General features: G+C 38.0%; 1 protein-coding gene across 1 annotated transcript in view; it reads left to right on the top strand.

Moving 5' to 3' along the window:
* The window catches only part of HNRNPLL (heterogeneous nuclear ribonucleoprotein L like), a 38,420-nt gene extending 32,225 nt beyond the window's left edge, over positions 1 to 6,195 (top strand). Inside the window, exons 9-13 of the mRNA XM_070798525.1 lie at positions 296 to 417; positions 895 to 1,096; positions 1,781 to 1,838; positions 1,929 to 2,027; positions 4,513 to 6,195. Of these exons, the coding sequence (XP_070654626.1) occupies positions 296 to 417; positions 895 to 1,096; positions 1,781 to 1,838; positions 1,929 to 2,027; positions 4,513 to 4,568 (537 nt within the window). The 3' untranslated portion in view covers positions 4,569 to 6,195. The remainder of the gene's footprint in view (positions 1 to 295; positions 418 to 894; positions 1,097 to 1,780; positions 1,839 to 1,928; positions 2,028 to 4,512) is intronic.
* The last annotated feature ends 10,210 nt before the right edge of the window (positions 6,196 to 16,405 follow it).

The raw sequence follows: 16,405 nt of genomic DNA, 5'->3' as shown, positions 1-16,405 counted from the left end.
TAGAAGGAAATCTGTGGCTCAGAGAAGTGAATTGCCCTACATCACACGGTTAATAAATAACAGAGTCAGGGTAAGCTTGTGCTCTTCTTTAGGGTGTTATACAATAGAAGACAACAGTCTTCTGTTTTAAACTATTGCATTTTGATAAGAGTTAAGAGTGTCTAATAGAAGAGCAGAATAAAGTTAAGATTCCAGGTATTCTTTACTTGACATCAACCACTTACAATGTCTTTAGAAATTCTGTTACTGTTAAAGGGAATTAAATGTTCACCTTTTGGGAATTTTGTACTTACAGGTAAAATTTATGAAGACCATTCCTGGTACAGCACTGGTAGAAATGGGCGATGAGTATGCTGTAGAAAGAGCTGTCACACATCTTAACAATGTCAAATTGTTTGGAAAAAGACTTAATGTTTGGTAATTATTTATCTTAAGTGGTAAATTTAAAAAACATTTATCCTTTTTATTGGAGACATTAATTTCCATTTCAGAATATTTTAATGTAACTGAGGGCACATTTGAAACCAGCAGCTATAATGGTGTCATTTTAAACACTTCAGATCATATAATTTATATTGTGTATATTACTTATACACAGTTTTATAATCAAAGCAAAATGTTAAAATGAGCAATTTTTTATTTGTTTTCTAGTATGAAATATTCAGTAGGTTTTTCTAAGTGTAAGAGCAATTGATTATAACTCAAACTAAATATAAATATTAAATAAATGTTTAAAATAGTGAATAGTAAATATTTAAATTGTATTTAAATAGCTGCATATGCCTTTTTTATTAGGATCAATGCAGGCATATATGTTAACAGTTTGAGACTGCCAACTTGCTGCTTTTATCTAACAAAGGTATGTTCTATACCTCTTTGATTTCTAATTTTTAGTGTGTCTAAACAACATTCAGTTGTTCCAAGTCAAATATTTGAGCTGGAGGATGGTACAAGTAGCTACAAGGATTTTGCAATGAGCAAAAATAATCGTTTTACAAGTGCTGGCCAAGCATCCAAGAATATCATCCAACCACCCTCCTGTGTGCTGCACTACTATAATGTTCCATTGTGTGTCACGGAAGAGACCTTCACAAAGGTAGGCACTGAAATGTACATTGTGTAAAATGTTCCTGTTTCTTATTTTAAAATATGTGATGTTTTAACATCATTTTAAAGTCTCTCACTGTTCATCTTCTGCTTTTGATATTATTGGTTTTTTTTTTTTTTTTTTGCTTATTTGGTACTTAATACAGTTCATTCTTTGACCATTATACTTTTCTGGCCTCCATCCTTCATTGGTCTTCTGTTGTTTTGTGGCTCAGTATTTTTGAGAATTGGAATTAGAATGAGGTATGCTTAGTCCTGCATTTATAAAGTTCTTTTACCATGTCCTTAAATCTCACCCATAACAGAACTGTATGTATCCCTGCATTTTCCCCTAACTGCAGAAATGCTTCAGAAAAGAATTGATTTTTCCAGAACACCACTACCCACCTTAGGTACTCAATTAAACCTTGGTCAGCTGTGAGAATATATGTTTCAGTTATAAGTCTTGGCTTTATTGTATAGCACTAAAATTATGTACGTAGTTTATAGGATATCACCATTTTTATTGATTTTCTCATGTAGCTTATTAATCTAAAAACATTTGGTTTAATTCATTCATGCCATACTCAAAACTTTAAATGCTACCGTAAAGTTTACTTTCTCGGGGAGGGGGCAAAAAAGGTAGGAATATTATTTGGGCCTTTTTTAATGGAGTTTTACATTTCTTTGACAGTTGTGTAATGACCATGAAGTTCTTACATTCATCAAATATAAAGTGTTTGATGCAAAACGTAAGTGCACATTCCCTCTTTTTAAGTTTCCTGGTTAATTTGATGATAAGCAAATAACAAGTGGATTTGTGTTTCTTTGTTTTGTTTTAGCTTCTGCCAAAACACTTTCTGGGCTTTTAGAATGGGAATGCAAAACTGATGCAGTAGAAGCCCTCACAGCACTAAATCACTATCAGATAAGAGTTCCAAGTAAGTAAAATTGTGTCATAGTTATTCAGTGGGAGTTACTGTCCGAACATTGATGATCATTTAAAGATAGCATTTCTTATTTTTTTAATATAGTATAATATAGAAGTTCAAATTTTAAAAAGGCATATAAATTCCACAACCCCTCATAATTCTTATATTAGTGACTTTTTGCTATGTAACAGATTATCACAACATTTAGCAGCTTAAAACAGCAAATCTTTATTTATCTTACTGTTTCTGAAGATCAATAGCTGTGTGGGTCTGGCTCTGGTCTCGTAACGCTGCAATCATTTTAAGTCTTATGACTGGGGACTGGATAATCCAGTTGCATGCTCGCTTGTGTGTTTCTTTGTAGGGACAGTCAAACCACGTTGGCCATTTCATGGTAGCTCTTTTGCCTTTTTTAAAGGAGCGAAAGAGAGATGAAAGCAAAAGACCAACAAAACAGAAGGCACAGTGCCTTTCGTAACCTATTACTGGAAGTTACATGATATCACTTATGCTGTAATCTGGTGGTCACACCGACCAACTGTGATACAGTGTAGGCGGAGGCTATATAGGGCTGTGAATGCAAGGAGGTACAGAGCGTTGGGGCCCGCTTGGAGACTGACTTGCATAAATCCTGTTGATCTTTTTAGAAGAAAGCAATAAATATATACGGTTAAAAAACTCAAATGGTACATACTGGTACAAAATGAAAGTTAAAGCTTTCTATAACTCCTAATCTTTCTGTCTTTTCCTTTTATTCCTCCTCCCCAGTATATATATCTACCTTTTTAAAACTTATACAAAATGGGTCTTCTATACATACTATTATGTGCCTTGCTATTTTCACTTAATATGTCTTGGAACTGTTCCTGTATCAGCACGTGTAAAACTACCTCCCCCCCCTTTATTTTCACCACAGAGTAGCTGTTTTTAGTAGTGATGTACCACAGTTTACTTGATTTACCCATTTCCCCTGTGATGAATACTGTTTGTTTCTAATTGTTTTTCTCTGTTACTATAATAAACATCCTAATAGTTGCATGTTTTATATTTGTAGGGCATTTTCCTCATAGAGAGCATAAAGGTTTATATTTTGGTAAATGTTGCTAGATTGTCCGTGGAAAAGGTTACACGAGTTTACTACCTGTGGTGTATGAAAATGCCTGCTGCCCAACACTCTTACCAATGCTGAGTGTTGTCAGACTTTGGATTTTTACCAAAATGATAGATGAAAAATGGTATCCCACATTATTTTAATTTGTATCAAATGAAGTGTCGCTCTCTTTATGATGGTAAATGGCCTCTTTTTTATAGTGCAAAGAATATACAAGTATTTAACTTTTGAAGCTTTATGCTGTATAATTTACTTAGCTCCTCGCTCTATAGGGTGTTAAAACGTTATCTTTCTAAATAAATAATAGAATAATTAATACCAGTTTTATTAGGAGTGATGATGAATGGTAGTGGGGGGAAGAAAATTACACACTGAAGTATTTATGGATGGAGTAACATATCTAGGATTTGCTTTAAAATATTCCAGCACCCCAAAAGCGTATGGAGAGTAGGTAGATGAAGTAAGCCTGCCACATGTTGACAGTTAATGAAACTTTGTGGTTGTTCATTATACTGAGCCATATATTTTTTCATGATTGAAAATTTTCTCAGTAAAAAATTAATAAGTAGGAATACCTCCTCTCATTTTACCTTAGTCACAAAAATAAATAGTGAGTCAGGCTAAATTTTTAATGAAAGATTTTAAAAGACTTTATATGCATATTTGAGATATAATAAAAATATGGTATATTAATAGTAAACTCCTTGAAGACAGGTACAGTTCTGTTTTTTTTTTTAATCTTCTGCAGTGTCTTGCTAATACTTGCTGATGTATGTACTTTTATAGGAATTTTATATTTCTTTGCATAATCAGTTGACGAAGAACTATCTCTGCTTGTTCTGAAAAGTTAAAGAAGTATTTTTGTGTATTATACCACCCCTTCTTTTCTTTAGCAGTTTAAAAATTTATATGCCTTGTTGATCAGATTTAATACTTAACTCCCTTAGAACTTTTTCAGCTCATTTCTTTTACATTCCAATCTTATTCCATTTCTCAAACTATATTTGAATTAACTTTTTTAGAATGATTACCATTGGTGATATTTTCTGCAAAGTGAGTTTTGCAAATGGACTTAGATAAGCCTAATCCTGATACTGTTTATCTATAATGATTAATTCACTAAAAAAAACAAAAACCATTTATGAGTGCATCCTGTGTGTCAAATGATGTTTAGAACTCCAGGAATGTAAAATGGACAATATTCCAGCCTTCATTTAGCTCACCTGCTAGTAGGTATGAATGAAAGTAATCTTCTCCTTACCTTACATAGAAATTTTCCTTCTTCAAATACTATAAAAAAATGAAATAATTTACTCTGCTAATTCAATTTTATCATGAAAGTTTGATGAAGGAAACTGTTAACTGTGTTTTTTAATTTTACAGATGGTTCCAATCCCTATACATTGAAGCTTTGCTTTTCTACATCATCCCATTTATAAGAAGAGACAAGCATGTTAGAATTTATGATTTACCTTTATTACAATTTTAAAGCTACACTTCATTTAAAAAAGAAACTAAAATGGTTAATCTAATGTTGCCTTGCTTTGATTTAAGATTCTGTTCTGTAATAAATATTTTGCCTTGAGTAAATTTGTTGTAAACTTAAATATTGCTTTCATTTTAACATAGAATATCATAATGTAGACTATCTACAGCTTTCTTGTAGATTATACAAATATATGATTTCTAATCTTATTTTTCTTCCACGGTGAAAATATATTTGCATTCTTATGCTAATTATCTGCAAGTATTTTTCCATTGTGTATGAGATTAATGCAGGTGAAAGTATTGCATTTTAATATTATAGAATTCCTATTAGATGTTTAAGTATGTTGCAGTTATTCATATTAAACATGTATTTATTAAGTATTTTAATCAAGTTTGAGAATAACATTGCATATGTTAAATTTTAAGTACTACAGATTTAGCTGATTTTATATTTCTGAAAAGCTAACAGACATGGATACACTTGTACAGTATGCACTCAAACTTATTTAAATTGGTGTATTTTTTTCCTTAAGTCATTGTCCATTTGTATTGACATGCCTCTGTTTCTAGTTCCCGTTTGGCAGTTTTATAAAGTTACAGCAATGAGTTAACGTGTTCATCTTCATTTGTTGCATGTGACTTGATCCTGAAAACACATCTGGTATTTGGCATTGAAATTTTAATAGAAGGTATAATTAACTGTTCCTCTTCTAGATAATCTGAGATCCATGGATGGGCTTTAGGGAGTCTGTGAACTCCCTAAATTTGTATGTAGAATTTTGGGTACTTGCATTTTTATTTTTTACTCTGAAATCCATCAGTAATATATGTATTTTTCTACATGGTACAAGGTATAAGGATCTAATTTTATTTTTATTCCAAACAAATAGCTATTTGTTTCAACGCCATTTATTAAACATTCTTTCTCCCACTGGATCTGGTTTTTTTTTTTTTAAGGAACAAAACGTATCTTATACATAGGCAAGTAAAATGTAAGGACTAAGCATGGTATTGAGAGACTATACTATAACACATCTGTTACCAGGTTCATAGTTTTTTAATAATAGAAAACTGATGCGGGCATTTTATTTTCATCTTTAGTAGAAGGGAGAATATGTTTTATCTATCTTGGGTAACTATGAAATCTATAGTTGGCAATAGCCAATCTCTTGATTCTGAGAGTTTTAAACAAACTTGTATATAGAAGTTCCATTTAGATCTTTTGAAAAAGCTTTATTTTGAATTTTAACAAAAAAGCAGTTTGCCTTAATCCTTTTAGGAATGATGCAGGGGTTTAAAAAAGTTTTAAGAGCTGTTGAATAGAAAGTTTTGATGGAATTAAGCATACATTAACAGTTCTCATTGCATTTTGACAGCAGTGGACTAATGTCCCTTTAGCCTTCTAGGTCTAGAAATTTTAAATTCAATCTAGAAGCATTTTAGACCCTTATGGAACCCAGTAAATTATGTTGAAGGTAACCTGTGAATGAACTTCTGTAAATGTATGGTACTGTGCTGTATACATAAGTTTACCTGACTTTACAATAAATGAAGCTTTTTTTTTCCCTCTTCTATAAATACTTTTCTACATTTGTTGTAAAATTGAGATGTCTTAATTTTAAAAGGTAACTTGTGAGTTTGTGTAATAGTTGTCTCCTTCCCTTGCCCTCTGAAAATTAAGATGGATGTCAGTGTTACAGATTATTTTGTGCCTAAGATTTTAGGAGACAAACCTGTGGATGGTTGACAGGGCTTATTTAATTTATATGTGCTTTAAGTAGTATTGACTTTACATATGAATTCTTTGTAATGCTTTCTCCCCACCAAAGTAACAAGTAGATTCTTCAGATGTAATTGGGGTGGTAGGCGGGACCTTGCTGATTTGTGCACTGGTATGTCGGTCCTCTTCTGTTGCTGTCAGTAATGTTTCTGACAGTTTACTTGGGTTTCACCACTGTGTACGCTTTGGTGACACACCCTCTTTCCTTAGCCTTAACAACAGTCTTGCCTTCGTGATCTTTCAGCTTTTAGGAGAACATGAAGGAGCAGGTTCTACAGCTGCCCTTTTAAGAAATAGTAGCTTGGGGACTTCCCTGGTAGTCCAGTGGCTAAGACTCAATGCTCCCAATGCCTGGGTTCAGTCCCTGGTCAGGATACTAGATCCCACATGCCGCAAGTAAGACCTGACACAGCCAAATAAATAAATATTTTAAAAAAAGAAATGGTAGCTTTGAGTTTATTTTTTTAATACTGAAATTCCATTCCATAGCCAAATCCCATGAAACATTTGATAATAAATCCGTAGAAGTGAGTTACAAAATATTAGCTGCCTTTTAAAATCCCTACCTTCCTGCTGAGGGATTACCCTATCAAATAAAAATTATTTGCAGTTGTAGCTGGCATGAGACTTAGCAGCATCTTAGTGAGTTGATTATCTAAACAGTATGTTTTCTAGGAGTGAACTGAGAGATGAGGGTAAGAATGACTAAATGGGGTCAATAATTATATTTAATGTTTTTACATTGTTCTCTGCAAGGATAGGTTGCTGGGTAACTGCTTCTTAGTAGTTATCAGTGATATTCTCTTTCTAGAAGAAAATTTTTAGTGTAGAACATTGTTCCATAGTAATCTAAAGCATAGATTTGCTTCATTTAAAAAGTTCAGTTGAACTAAAGTCACCCTAATTTAAACAGCATAAGGAAACTGCTGTGAGCATAGGCTGCTTTGATTATACAGTATTAGCTGTATTAGCCCAAACTATTAATTGCTCTGGTAAATGGTTAAAATAGGGGTTACCAGAGACTGGGAATGGGGAGAACAGAGATTAACTGCTAATGGGTATAGGATTTCCTTTGAGATAATGAAAATGTTCTGGAACTAGATAGTGGTACTAGTTAACTACATTGTAAATGTACCAAGTGCCACAGAATTGTACATTTTAAAATTGTTAAAATGGTAGTTTTAAGTTATGTGTATTTTACTACAGTGAAAAAAAGTCTGGCCCAGCAGTCCTTCAGTTTAAACAAGGGCCGATGCAGTACTTCACTTTAATGTAGCTAGTTAGGTATGTTGAGAAAAGGGTTTGGGGATAATGTGGGTTAGTTTCACCCCACCAGCAGATGTAATTCCAGATCTGGCTTATGGTTTTATCGCTGTGGTGGCTGTCAGCTTCTTTGTCCAGTCACCCTGGGCTGTGGGTCAGGGTGGGTCACGGGCCAGAGAAGAGACGGATCTTGAGCACCATGAGCAGTTAGGGAAGGATTTGAGATGGGGAGAGGATGATTCCATGAACAGAAACTAGAATTTCTCTTGTGTTCCTAAACCAAAATGATGCACTGGCTGCACAGTTCAGGTTCTGCTGGGACTCTACTATGGTTTGAGCTGCGCTGACTTAATGAGTCTCAGCCTTCAGGAAGACATATTAGTGAATGTAGTCAAGTTTCCTTGAAGGTTAAGAGGTGATTTTACTCAATTGACTCAGTTTTATGTAGATTTTCACCTGTATACTAACTATAGCTGTTTCAAAGTCTTGAAGAGGAATTCAGTGAGATTGAAATTTATAGAAAATAATACATAGAAACAAAAACATATATATAGTATATAAATTCTTCAGAGGGCCTTTTATTTGTTACCAAATCAAATTTGGATCCACTCACACGCCCAGTAAAACCAATCTACTGACACTGGTCTGTGGTGAAGGAAGGTACATTGTTTATTCCAGGGCACAAAGCAAAGAGTCCAGGCAGCTAATGCTCAAAAAGCCCAAACTCCCTAATGACTTTCAGGGAAAGATTTTAAAAGACAGGAAGAGGGTTGCAGGGTATATGTTCAGTTTATGGGCATTCTTCTGATTGGTTGCTGGTGAGGTAATCAGGAGTCAGCATCATCAACCTTGTGGTTCCAGCCCACATGGGGATTACATGCTTGTGGATAGCCTATAGTTTTTCCACCTAGTGAGGGTTTCATTATCTGCAGAACAGTTCAAAGGATATGGCTCAATAGCTCTTGAGGGGAAACTAAAGGTCCTTGACATCGTTTAATGGCTGAGCTATCATTATTTTTCTTGCTTGACCGTTTTCCTTTGTTTCTGTGTTTTCTCACTTCTCTGATTAAATTTATTGTTTGAAACTTGGGGAAGGCCTAGGAGGCTCAAGTTATTCTGCAAATAAGAGGCATTCAGAAGACAGGCAGGGGGGTCTGTCCCAGAAAGGTCTAGTTTGTTGTTTAGTTGCTAAGTCGTATACAACTCTCTGTGACCCCATGGGCAGTAGCCCTCCAGGCTTCTCTGTTCATGGAATTCTTCAGGCAAGAATACTGGAGTAGGATGCCATTTCCTTCTCCAGAGGGTCTTCCCAACCCAGGGATTGAACCCATTGCAGGCAGATTGTTTACTACTGAAGCCACCAAAGAATCCCTGCTGGGTTACAAGATGAGAATGCAAATACATTTTGTTTTAGGCACTTGTGTGATACAATTATAAAACCTGAACTATTTCTGCCTAATACAGTATAGTAGGACCAATGCCAATGTCAATGACCTCAATCATGGTAGAGCTTTTCTTGCTAGACTGTTATAAGAATAAGTAATATCTATAGTACTGTTGCCAACACAAAATCAGACTTGTCCTACAAAAGCCTCTCATATGATTGTTTATTTAATGCTATGATATCTCTCAGTAAACTGCTTATATTTGTGCTGAAATTACCACTTGACCAGAAAGACTAAAATAGTTCTGTCGCCTGTTGTACTTATTCCTGCTGTGTAATAACCCTTTGCTTCCCACAGTTTCTGTTCAAAACATTTTAGTCTCAGAATCAGTAAAACTTGTTATTTTCCTTAGTTTGTGTTTCTGAGGAAGGCAGAACTGCTCTGGGGTGTTGTTTCCATTATGTGTGAATGAAGGACCACATGGTTTATAAATTCTAGAAAATGTACAGAGATAGCATTTTGGCGCCCCAGCCTCAACATACTTGCCATCAGGTGTGACACATTAGAGGATTGATCTGTAACCTGGAACTGTGGTCATGGGCCATGATGCTCTTCCAGTGAGAAGCAGGTGAGCATGTGATTGTGATAAAGGAAAGGGCAGAGACTGAGGTAGGAGAGACCTGATTGCACATTGATACAATGTAGAGTTTAGGCTAGATGACATGATTTGCTAAAGAATACTATTTTAGGACTTCCCTGGTGGTGCAGTGGATAGGAATCCATCTGCCAGCACAGGGGACACAGGTTCAATCCCTGGTCCGGGAAGATTTCACATGCCGTGGAGCAACTAAGCCTGTGTGCCCCAACTACTGAGCTCACATACCTAGAGCCTGTGCTCCACAAGAGAAGCCTCTGCAGTGAGAAGCCTGCACACTGCCACGAAGAGTAGCCACTGCTCGCCACAAGTAGAGAAAGCCTGCGTGCATCAACAGAGACACAGCACAGCCAAGAATAAAAACAAAAAGACATTAAAAAAATAGTTTTATTTAATTGTGGTATTTTTTCTGTTTCTTGTTTGACCCAGCAGTTACCGCTTTTGGAAAGGGGCTGTTGTAATCAGTAAGGGGATAACATCAATTATACTTCAGTTTTGAAAAAATGAAAGATAACAAACAAAAGACCTGTACTAGCCTTAGAGCTGCTTCTCCCACTGCACAGGCAGAGAAACTAATAACCCTGGTGATTGCTTAGTATAGTCTTCAACCTACTTGACCTGGGAACCTCACCGGAGTACATAGGATGCTGTGTAGCCCATCCAGTAGCTCATGTCCCTAATGAGTTGTGTGACCATGAGCAGGTCATTTTAAGGAACTTAAGATTCCTTTTGTGTAAAATGAGAACAATCATCTGACCTACTTAGCAAATAAAATACATATGTACTTTCGGAGATGCTCATAAATCTTCAGGAAAGGTGGGGCACTTGCATTTGAGAAGGCCTCTGCATTGTCATGGCATTGACTCTTGGGAAGGATACATAGGCCACCACAACTCAAATCATTGCTGTTTCAAATCCATATTTAGCTGCTTCTTGGAGAATCTTTCAGCAATACCAATGAATTTTATACAGATAAAAAGTTTTATAGCTCAGGTAAAAGAAGATCCAGCAAGTTGGTGATTCAAATTATTTCAACCTGTCTGGACAGTTTTTTAAAGACTTGGCTCGCTATACATTGATAAAAGCCCTCCCAAGTTCTAGAAGCAGGCAAAGTTAAATTTAACTATTAGTTTAAAAGAAGTATATGATAGAACTTTACTTTTAATACTGGATATATATAAATTATGTATATTCGTATACCTATCATAATAAATGCAGATCTCATAGGCAACCAGGATGTGGTACATATAGACCTTTTTTAGTGAAGAGAGTTTGGAAGCTGTAATATGGATTTTAATACTATATCTGGTTTATTTATACCTGATGCAAAAAGCTAACTCATTGGAAAAGACCCTGATGCTAGCAAAGATTGAGGATAGGAGGAGATGGGGACGACAGAGGATGAGGTGGTTGGATGGCATCACTGACTCAATGAACATGAGTTTGAGCAAGCTCTGGAAGATGGTGAAGGACAGGGAAACCTGGCGTGCTGCAGCCCCTGAGGTTGCCAAGAGTCAGACATGACAGTGAGGTTGCAAAGAGTCAGACATGACAGTGACTGAATAACAAATATTCTCTTGGTCAAGACCCCTCATCATTCTCCTGGGAAATGGCAAACGGTGGGAAAACAATTTAGTTCCTAATGACTATGTTTTCAAGAAACTCACTGGTATGAAGACTGCCTGCCTATTTGTGACTTCATGAAAGTATAGAGATTGATACATTTCTACTCTGTTAAGTACTTTTATAGGACTTTGAAAGATGCCAACTAGATTATAGAAAACAGTGCCTTGCAATCTTAGTTCTGTCTGGATTTGATAGCATTTTTTTTTTTTTTTTTTTGCAGATGGACTATTTCTAGGTTGAAGAGTTCCCTTTCTTTTTTTTTTTTTTTTTTAGTTTATTCTAATGAAGTAGTTCTTCTTTCACCAAAGTCCCCAGATTTCTTCCATCCTTTAGCTGTCCTTTTTCTTGGACATTTCACATTCTGAGATGTGGTTAGCAGAGCTGTATGCCAGTTGTGTAACTACTCCAGTTCATAGAAAGCTCTTTTCCATTTTGGTTTCCACACCTTTAGAAGGAAAAGTGCTGAGGGGGTAGGAGTGGAGGATTGGAGTCAGACATCTTAGGTTCATGGCCTCACTCTGTCCTTCATTAGCTATAGAAGCCTGAGTAGGTCCTATAACGAAGGCCTGAGGAACTTTACTGGTGGTCCAGGGGTTAAGACTCTGCACTTCCATTTCAGGGGGTGTGGGTTGTATCCTGGTTGGGAAACTAAGGTCCCACGAGTCACACAGTGTGGCCAAAAATATATATTTTTTAATGGCTTGGGCCTTGTTTATTAATCTATAAAATGGAGCCATTAACATCTCTTCTATGCTAAGTCACTTTAGTCGTTTCCGACTCTGTGCGACCCCATAGACGGCAGCCCACCAGGCTCCACCGTCCCTGGGATTCTCCAGGCAAGAACACTGGAGTGGGCTGCCATTTCCTTCTCCAATGTATGAAAGTGAAAAGTGAAAGTGAAGTCGCTCAGTCGTGTTCGACTCTTAGCGACCCCATGGATTGCAGCCTAACAGGCTCCTCCATCCATGCGATTTTCCAAGCAAGAGTACTGGAGTGGGGTGCCATTGCCTTATCCAACATCTCTTCTATGTATCATTTATCCATTTAGAACTAAATTGTCACAGAGTGGGGGGGGGAGTGCTTTGCAGTGATCCCGCTTTTTTTTTTTTTTCATTTGTCAAGAGATTATTAGACTGAACTCCACAAGGACAGGAAACTGTTTTCTCTCCCCTTCCTGTCAGTACCTCATCCAGTAGAGTCAATCTCCCACATGCAGTTATCTTCACAGAGAGTTGTCTCCACTGGTGCCTAAGCCCCAGCTTGACCTTGCCTAACTTTGTGACTGGGAGGAAGGAGAAAACACGCTTATCAAGGGGGAGATAATGGAAGTCTAAAAGGAAGTTACAATACTAAAGACCACTGAATCAAAATGAAAAACTTTCCAACCCAGGCTGTGGCCCTGGGTTGGAAACAATAAGGTGAAGTTAAACAGATAAAAGTTCCTCATTTAAGTTTAAATGGCTAACATTTGGACTGCAAAGAGATCAAACCAGTCAATCTTAAGGGAAATCAACCCTGAATACTCGTTGGAAGGACTGATGCTGAAGTTCCAGCTTTTTGATCATCTGATGTGAACAGATGGCACATTGGAAAAGTCCTTGATGCTGGAAAAGACTGAGGGCAGAGGGAGAAGAGGCATCAGAGGATGAGATGGCTGGATGGCATCACCGATGAAATGGATATGAACTTAGGCAAACTTCAGGAGATGGTGAGGGACAGGGAGGCCTGGCATGCTGTAGTCCATGGAGTTGCAAAGAGTTGGAAATGACTGGGTGACTGAACAACAACAACAGCTAACTTTTAATTGAGCATTTATGTATGCTAGGACTCCTGTTTATTATGTATGTCCACTTCTGGAGTGGACTGCACCCCACTCCAGTACTCTTGCCTGGAAAATCCCATGGATGGAAGAGCCTGGAAGGCTGCAGTCCATGGGGTCGCTGAGGGTTGGACACAACAGTGACTTCACTTTCACTTTCCACTTCATGCATTGGAGAAGGAAATGGCAACCCACTCCAGTGTTCTTGCCTGGAGAATCCCAGGGACGGGGGAGCCTGGTAGGTTGCCGTCTATGGGGTCGCACAGAGTCGGACACGACTGAAGCGGCTCAGCAGCAGCAGCAGCAGGACTCCTGTTCAGTACACATGTTATGTAATTCTTAGACAGTCGGGTAAGGTAGATATAATAAAGATGGGGAAATTCAGTGTAACTTATCCAAGGTTGCTCAATCATTAAGCGGTTGAACAAGGATTCCAACCTATGAGAGTTCCAAAGAACAAATACTTAACTGCTATTGTTGTTCAGTTTCTCAGTCGTGTCCAACTCTTTGTGACCCCATGGACTGCAGCATGCCAGGCTTCCCTGTCCATCAACTCCTGAAGCCTGCTCAAACCTATGTCCATAGAGTTGGTGATGCCATCCAACAATCTCATCCTCTGTTGTCCCCTTCTGCCTTCAATCTTTCCCAGCATCAGGGTCTTTTCTAATGAGTCAGCTCTTCACATCAAGTGGCCAAAATACTGGAGCTTCAGTTTCAGCATCAGGTTTCAATGAATACTCAGGATTGATTTCCTGTAGGATTGACTGGTTTGATCTTGCAGTCCAAAGGACTCTCAAGAGTCTTCAACAACACCACAGTTGGAAAGCATCAGTTCTTTGGGGCTCAGCTTTCTTTATGGTCCAGCACTCACATCCATACATGACTATTGGAAAAAAACAGTCACAACAAACTGGAAAATTCCTCAAGAGATGGGAATACCAGACCACCTGACCTGCCTCCTGATGAATCTGTATGCAGGTCAAGAAGCAACGGTTAGAACCGGATGTGGAACAATGGACTAGTTCCAAATTGGGAAACGAGTATGTCAAGGCTGTATATTGTCACTCTGCTTCCTTATATGCAGAGTACATCATGTGAAATGCCAGACTGGATAAAGCACAAGCTGGAGTCAAGATTGCCAGGAGAAATATCAATAACCTCAGATACGCAGATGATACCACCCTTATGGCAGAAAGTGAAGAGGAACTAAAAACCCTCTTGATGAAAGTGAAAGAGGAGAGTAAAGAAGCTGGCTTAAAACTCAACATTCAAAAAATGAAGATCATGGCATCCAGTCCCATCACTTCATGGCAAATAGATGGGGAAACAATGGAAACAGTAACAGACTTTTTTTTCTTGGGCTCCAAAACCACTGTAGATGGTGACTGCAGACATTAAATTAAAAGACGCTTGCTCCTGGAAGAAAAGCTATGAGCAACCTAAGCAGCATATTAAAAAGCAGAGACATTACTTTGCCAACAAACGTCCATCTAGTCAAAGCTATGGTTTTTCCAGTAGTTATGTATGGATGTGAGAGTTGGACTATAAAAAAAGCTGATCATTGAAGAATTGATGTTTTTGAACTGTGGCATTGGAGAAGACTCTTGAAAGTCCCTTGGATTGCAAGATCAAACCAGTCCATCCTAAAGAAAATCAGTCCTGAATATTCATTGGAAGGATTGATGCTGAAACAAGCTCCAATACTTTGGCCATCTGATGCAAAGAACTGATTTATTGGAAAAGACCCTTATGTTGGGAAAGATTGAGGGCAGGAGGAGAAGGGGACAACAGAGGATGAGATGGTTGGATGGCGTCACGGACTCAATGGACATGAGTTTGAGCAAGTTCTGGGAGTTGATGATGGACAGGGAAGCCTGGCATGCTGCAGTCCATGGGGTCTCAAAGAGTCGGACACGACTGAGTGACTGAACTGAACTGAGCAGACTAGACAGACCTTTGTTGGCAAAGTAATGTCTCTGCTTTTTATTATGCTGCCAAATGGCAACCCACTCCAGTATTCTTGCCTGGAGAATCCCAGGGATAGGGGAGCCTGGTGGGCTGCCGTCTCTGGGGTCGCACAGAGTTGGACACGACTGAAGCGACTTTAGTAGTAGTAGTAGTAGGTTTGTCCTAGCTTTTCTTCCAAGGAGCAAGCGTCTTTTAATTTCATGGCTGCAGTCACCATCTGCAGTGGTTTTGGAGCCCAAGAAAATCAAGTCTGTTTCTGTTTCCATTGTTTCCCCATCTATTTGCCATGAAGTGATGGGACCGGATGCTATGATGTTAGTTATTTGAATGTTGAGTTTTAAGCCAGCTTTTTCACTCTCCTCTTTCACTTCATCAAGAGGCTGTTTTAGTTGCTCTTCACTTTCTGCCACAAAGATGGTGTCATCTGCATATCTGAGGTTATTGATATTTCTCTTGGTGATCTTGATTCCAGCTTGTGCTTCATCCAGCTTGTTCTTCATCCAACCCAGTATTTTGCATGATGCACTCTGCATACAAGTTGAATAAGCAGGGTGTACCCCTTTCCCAGTTTTGAACCAATCTGTTATAAATGTTGCTTCCTAACCCGAATACAGGTTTTGTAGGAGGCAGTTACGGTGGTCTGGTATTCTCATCTCTTGAAGAATTTTCCACAGTTTGTTGTGACCCACACAGTCAAAGGCTTAGTGTAGTCAATGAAGCCAAAGTAGATGTTTCTCTGATCCAGCGGATGTTGGCAATTTGACTCTGGTTCCTCTGTCTTTTCTAAATCCTTCTTGAACAGCTGGAAGTTCTCAGTTCACATACTGTTGAAGCCTAGCTAGGAGAATTTTGAGCATTACTTTGATAGCATGTGAAATGAATGCAATTAACTTCTATGGCCCTCAGAATCTCTTGGGCCCATCCCAAGATATCCATGTCATAATCCCCAGAACCTGTAAGTATAAAATTTTCATGGCAAGGGAACTTTGTAGATATGAGTAAACTTACTGACATTTAGAAGGGGAGATTACCCAGGTGGATCACATACGTGTTTGAAAGTGAGAAACTCCTGTCTGCAGTGAGAGGGGACAGGAGAAGCAAAGATTTGGAACATACGAACTCTATTTGCTGTTGACATTGATAATGGAGGAAGGAGGCCACAAGCCAAGACTGTGAGTGGCTCCTAGAAGTTGGGAGCACCCATCAGCTGACAGCCAGCAGGAGGGGGACCTCAGGGCTAGAGTTGCAATGGGCTGAATTCTGCCAATGACCTGAATGAGCAAGAACGTGTA

This window comes from Bos indicus, chromosome 11 (assembly GCF_029378745.1).
Source record: "Bos indicus isolate NIAB-ARS_2022 breed Sahiwal x Tharparkar chromosome 11, NIAB-ARS_B.indTharparkar_mat_pri_1.0, whole genome shotgun sequence".
Taxonomy (NCBI): Eukaryota; Metazoa; Chordata; class Mammalia; order Artiodactyla; family Bovidae; genus Bos; species Bos indicus.
The sequence above is the reverse complement of the archived record's forward strand: the minus strand, read 5'-3'. Positions and strand labels throughout refer to the sequence as shown.